This window comes from Egretta garzetta, unplaced genomic scaffold (genome assembly GCF_000687185.1).
Source record: "Egretta garzetta isolate BGI_Z169 unplaced genomic scaffold, ASM68718v1 scaffold238, whole genome shotgun sequence".
NCBI lineage: Eukaryota > Metazoa > Chordata > Aves > Pelecaniformes > Ardeidae > Egretta > Egretta garzetta.
In genome coordinates, this window is record NW_009260402.1 from 167,853 (window position 1) to 174,118 (window position 6,266).

General features: G+C 45.3%; 1 protein-coding gene across 1 annotated transcript in view; it reads left to right on the forward strand.

Annotated features, from left to right (window-relative positions):
* AAK1 (AP2 associated kinase 1) overlaps nt 1–6,266 on the forward strand; it is a gene marked incomplete at its 5' end in the record, with an annotated part of 83,083 nt that overhangs the window by 39,524 nt on the left and 37,293 nt on the right. The window contains 5 exons of the mRNA XM_035898906.1: nt 53–134; nt 2,081–2,213; nt 3,235–3,338; nt 4,480–4,559; nt 5,997–6,151. Coding sequence (XP_035754799.1) covers nt 53–134; nt 2,081–2,213; nt 3,235–3,338; nt 4,480–4,559; nt 5,997–6,151 — 554 coding nt within the window. The remainder of the gene's footprint in view (nt 1–52; nt 135–2,080; nt 2,214–3,234; nt 3,339–4,479; nt 4,560–5,996; nt 6,152–6,266) is intronic.

Here is a 6,266-nt window from a genome sequence, read left to right on the forward strand (position 1 = left end):
AAAATGCATCTGATACCCCTTTCGAACTCACTGATGGATCTTTCTGCTACAGGTACACTACGTTATCCTATAGAGCACCAGAAATGGTCAACCTGTATAGTGGCAAACTTATTACTACAAAAGCAGACATATGGGTATGTATAAAAACCACTTAACATCATACAACCCGTCTGCCGCTTGCTTTCGTTACCGTAATGGCAGGGTAACTTTCTGGCTGGGGCTAACCTAGTTCCCATAAGAGACGGGACAGTTTCTGGATAAAGAGTTGCTCCGCTTGACGTTTCTGATGAGTTACTGCTGAGCAGGGTGGCTTGTGGATAAAACACGCGCACTTCTTCGCATGCTGCCTCCCATGTGGTTTTAATTTAGAGATGTATGAAATGCCAGGGTTGAACAGGGCAAACCTGATTTTTGTATCTTAAAACGGAAAATTCCGAGTATTGTGACTTCATGTGCCTGGGGTGGGTTGCAGGCACGTGGAATCAAAGTCACTGGTCAGAATTCAGTAGAAAACTGAGAAAATAGACCTTCCCTCAGGAGCAACGCTATGCTTATCCTGGACAGTGTAACATGGGTCCGAGTTGTCAAACCTGGCCAAAGACTAAGCTTTTGCATTGCTGTTTCTAATGATCGGTGCAAGCTTGCCACGCTTCTCATACCGAGAGCAAAACGCAACCGTGGTATAATCTGTTACTGGTTAACCTGGTCAAGGATGGAAGGCTTCCCTTTAGTTGGGATGGAGATGAAAAAAAGTCTATGCTGTTTGACTTGTAGTGGCAATTCAGCAAATGGGCTGTGCTTAAAATGCTAATTCAGCGCCTGTTTGTATGGTTTCTGAAGCCCTGAGCTAGGAAGTAACGAGGCAGAAGCAGTATAAGGAGAGTTTTAATGTATCCTCAATAGCTCTGCATCTGCATATACAAGAGGGAAAATTGCTGGCCTGACATCTGCTGGGAAGAGTTCTCCGTCCTCTCTGCGAGCTCCAGTCAGAGTCAGGAATGCAGCAGCAGCTCCTGTGGGGCTGTTGCAATCAGCAGGAGATTTGTAGAACCAGGCCCTGTACCAGTGCCGGGTCGCTCACCTTGGTGTTGGAAACCCGGAGAAGGAAGGTCACAGCTGTAACAGCATGAAAAGACTCTCGGGGCCTCAAAGGCAGCCAGAGGAGAACCTAGGATTTGTGCTCCTTCCTGTGATAATGTGGAAAGGCGGAGACCCAAAGGCCCCAACTGCTCTCCTCTTCCTGGCATGGAACGAATTCACTTCCAGTGACCTGCTGAGCGCTTCCAACCGGGTGTGTGGTGGTGTGCAGGGCCTCGACTGCGGGCCTGCCGCAGCGCTTGTTCTGCTTGTAACCTCCCTTGCCTTAAGTCTCATCGAGGCTATTTTAAACTGGAGTGCAATTTAATTGTGAAATCCTATGACAAAAGATATAAGCTGCTGATGAGTTGCTCAGGATTAGGAAATGTTTCCCCCTCTCCCCTCTGAGATGGTGGGAGGGTTTCATAATTAGCCCTTTTGTGCAAAACTTGTATTTTCTTTTGAAATAGGTGGTTGTTCTTGCTGTCAAAAGCAGCACGGAAATAGAAGGAAGGGTGATATAACCTAGCAGCCTGCAGACTTATCTGTGTATCTCTCCCTGGTACATATTTATAACGGTTGAAAGGTGGTTTGAGCTTAAGCTTGGAAACAGTTTGGATTTTTCTTTGTCAGAATAAATGTATTACAGATGATGGTTGCCATTTACCTTTTGCTGTTACTTTGCTTTTTCTTTCCGGGCTTTGCCCGTTTAACGACATGGAGGGTTACGCTACGTGGAGCTGGGGGGGGGTGATGGTACTTGCACGATCCCCCAGGTTGCAGTATCCCAGCCTGGCAAGGGGAGAGCTCTTCACGGATTTATCTTCCCATATAACTATGCTTGTTTTCAAGACGATCACAGGGATGTTAAAATGTAGGCCTGACGTCACGCGTGACCCCTGTAGTAGAACAAGCTCCCTGTTATCTACAGCGGTATTTGAATTGTACCATTCCCTGCTTTGCTTCCGTTTGTTAAATCCTTTGCTCTGTTCTCTCTCTTCAGGCCCTTGGCTGTTTGCTGTACAAGCTGTGTTACTTCACCTTGCCGTTTGGGGAGAGTCAGGTGGCAATCTGTGATGGCAACTTCACCATTCCAGATAATTCTCGGCACTCGCAAGACATGCACTGCCTCATCCGTGAGTTTCTGTGACAGTGGCATAATCCACTTCCGCAGGACTAAAAAAAATAGCGGAGGTGTTTATTCTTATATTCCCTGCTCCTACAGTAAAACAGTTGGTGTTTCTCTTCTTTTAAGAGACTTGCTTGCACACTGGGGTGGATAAAGTGATCTTTTAGTAGCTTAGGCGGTCACTCTTCGAAAGAAATTATGACAAAGAGATTTCTATTTGGCTAGGCTGTAGTGAACTCCGCGGAAAGGCAGGAAAACAGACAACCATTTGGTTTGAGAGTCCTACAGAAACTTGCACAATAAGCCTATTTACGCAGAAACGTATTTCTCCAGTAATAAATCTATTTGGATAAGGAACTGAAAAGAACCACAGTGACTTAGACTAGTGATAAGAATTCATCTTCTGTGAATTGAGAAACAGAACTGCAATGATTTATAAATAACCCACTGACTAGAGTGAATGTGTAATTAAGGGTACAATGCGCTACTCTTGGCAAAGCTGGGGCTGCTCTCTTGTTTTCAGCGCAGCATTTGATTTTTTTTTTTTTTTTTTTTTTTTTTTTTTTCCTTTCCCCTAGCCACAATCTTGACTAACACAGAGTTGGATGTGTTTGCAGAGCAGCCTGGTATTTTCTTTGCTTATGCAAAGGCTGTGGTAGATGTGGCTGGGCTCTTCCTGCCCCACTGATACCCCGAGGCTGGATCAAGCTCTTTTACTGTGGGTTCACTTGGAAATGCAGAACTCAAACCCAATGCTATTCCCTGACCAGGCAGCTGCGTTTCCCCTCCTTGCCCTAGAGCTTTCAATAACAGCTACAAATCTTCAGAGCTGTATTAGAAAATATCTCCTAGTCCATCCTGACTGTTGCGCCCCTTTCTGGCCCTGATGATCAGCTCAGCCCTGCGGACCACCGACTGGGTGCTTGGAAAGAGGCAGGGCACCCTGTTAGCGTCTGGTTCTACCAAGTGTAGCTCTGCCACATCTGTCTGTTCTGTTGCTCTGATATTAGTGTCTCTGTCTTTTAAAGGGTATATGCTTGAGCCAGACCCCGATAAGAGACCCGATATTTATCAGGTCTCCTACTTCGCGTTCAAACTGGCAAAGAAGGAATGCCCAGTCCAGAACGTCCAGGTGAGTAGCAAAGGAGAGGACTGATGCAGGGCTTTGTGGGCAGAGGCTGGAGGTGGCAATTGCTGAATCTTGAGCCTTCTGCCATATTCTGTTGGTTGTTCCCCAGTTCTGTAATTAGGAAGGTCTCTTTTTTTTTTTTTTTTTTTTTTTTTTTTTTTAATTAGCTCTGTTTTGGGGTGTGGTTTTGGGGGTTGAGGGCAGGAATCAGGGTATTTTCTCCTATGTTTTTTATTTCTATTTGTCCCCAATTTACCTCCTCACCCAGTTACCAGTGTGAGGCCAAGCAAGAGATCTTGTGCATGTGAACATGGAAAATCAGGCCATGCTTGTGAAACCGCTTTGATTTCCAGGCACATTCATCATAGCGTGTGTAATTTGTGCTGCAGTTGGTCTTAAACATAGCAATTCTGTGTCTGCCGTCTGGCTGGGACTAGCCAACTTGCGTTTGAACTGCATCAGACCTTACCCAACCATCTGCCCCTTCCTAGTGTATCTTTATAGGCTGCAGTTGAAAAATAGAGTTGACAAGTATTTTCTTACGGTGTTATGGACAACTGTGACATGACATTTTATTTTGTTGTTTCCAGGTAAAAAACAACCTTCCCCCCATGTTCAGGTGGTTCGTTATGGTCTTTACGAATAAGACATCGTTTCGCTACCATTATGCCTGTATTTTTTTTATAGCAGTATTAATAAACTGCTGTTTATATATATAGCTATATATATAGCTATATATATAAACAGCAGTTCCCCCATGTTCAGGTGGTTAGTTATGGTCTTTACGAATAAGACATCATTTCGCTACCATTATGCCTGTATTTTTTTTTATAGCAGTATTAATAAACATCGCTGCTGTTGTCTTTTAAAAACCACTCAGGTTGTGCTATGAGCTTTGTGCTCAGATTCCACCTGTAGTAAATGGTCAAAGAGCTGAACCGTATTTTTCCCTGGTAAAGACTCTCCCAAACCACTGTCTCCTCATGGTTCTGATGTTGAGCAGTTTGCCCTGTGTCCACCATGAGGAATAATTGCTTTGGATATCCCCCAATCTCCCCGTTTCATTGGGATGTTTTTTGCAAATTATTTTGGACTCTGTTTTCTGCCCTCAAAATATAAAACTCAGTGTTTTTGGGATCTGCAGAACTCTCCAATCCCCGCCAAACTCCCAGATCCGGTCAAAGCAAGTGAAGCTGCTGCAAAGAAGAGTCAGCCAAAGGCCAGGTAACCAAATCTGCGTTATGTTCAGCCCTCTTGCATTTTATTGTCTGTTGTCTTTCTGCTGTTTTTTTTTTAGGAAAGATGCTTGGTATATTTAGCTGCTTCCTTGGGGGCTTGCATTTACACGTGGAGACAAACACTGCAGTCCTGAGGCTTCTGCTTCAATGACATAAATAACCATTGATCCAAAAGGCAGAAAATGCAGATATTAGGGGAATTTTTTCTGCGTGGGGTGGGGCTCAGGCAATGCTCAGGATGACTCAACAGCTTGGCTTTTTGTTCTGAAGACACTGCTTGACAGCAGCGCTTGAGGTTCATGCCCTTAGATGAATCTACTGTGTCATCCCTCCGGAGGCGGTACCCAGCGTACCTGAGAGCAGCGTCAGGAGAAGACTGCAGCTGGCCTGCAGTGGGGCTGGAACTGGCCCAAAGAACGCCAGTCTGCGGAGAAACCGCATCGGGGACTATTGCTGTTTGAGTTTGACCCTCAGCAGATGATAACCTCACCCAGTAATCGCTGTGTGAAACTGCTGGGATTTCTGGAAGAGTCCTCTAATTTCTTCTGGGGACGGCGACATGGAAGCCCAAGCAGTCTCCATCTGAGGAGCCCAATTAGTGGGGAAACCACTGTACTGCTGTGGTTTTTCTCCTCTCCCGCTGCTGCTTGCTCTGCTTATGATACTGTAATGAAGGCTTGTAACTTCTGTTGGACAAAGCTTGTGTCTTATTTCACTGCAAAGTGAGTGGGACAGCAGTGGGCACTCCAAACCCAGCAGTTTGCTTCAGAAGTAGGGCCTGTTGTCTCCTGTCTGTCTGTCCCAGGAGTCTGCTTCGTTTTTATAATTGAGTGCAGTCACCCTCGTATTAGTAGAATGACTTGATCTCTCACAAGCAAATGTATCCAGAGGGGCGGGGTAGTGTCTGGCTTCTTGACTCTTGCTATGCATTTTTGGAGCTCGGGAAATACTGAGCAGGGATCAAAGAGGTCCAATGGCCTCGTTCCAGGATAGATGTACTAAAGTTAAGGTATTTCTAAAGATGGCAATTTAGACAACTCTGCCCAAAGGTACCAGCTGCTCTTAATTTGTTGTGCCCTTCATCTGCCCATCCAGAACTCTTAAGTGGATTTAAACAATATGTTGTAGCAAATATTTGAATGAGTTGAGTGGTTTTGACAAATTCCAGCTGTCCAGTAGGAGAAGATGCCACAATTGGCAAAGTTGTCAAAACGATAGCGTTGGATTAATTGTTGTGAAAGCATCCGTTAAGTTTTACTGTGCTTGCAGTTTTCTGGAAACAGTTGACGTGTGCCCACACCTTTATCGGTCACGTACCGCTAAAGTATGGATGAGTTTTTAAACCGGTACTGTGTGTTGCATGCACCAACTGTCAGACTGTGCTCTTACTGCTCTTCCATTTATTCCTTACCTTATTTTCTAGGCTGACAGATCCCATCCCTACGACGGAAACTTCCATAGCACCCCGCCAGAGACCTAAAGCAGGACAGACACAACCCAACCCTGGAATTTTACCCATTCAGCCAGCCCTGACGCCTAGGAAGAGACCCACGGCCCAAGCAGCCATTCAGCCACAAGGTGAAATGATACCCTCTGTTCCGTGTCTTCCTGCGAGGCACTGTGTTCCGCAGGGCTGTGGTGCACGTTGATCTAATGTATCTGCATGTGTGTATATATATATATATATATATAT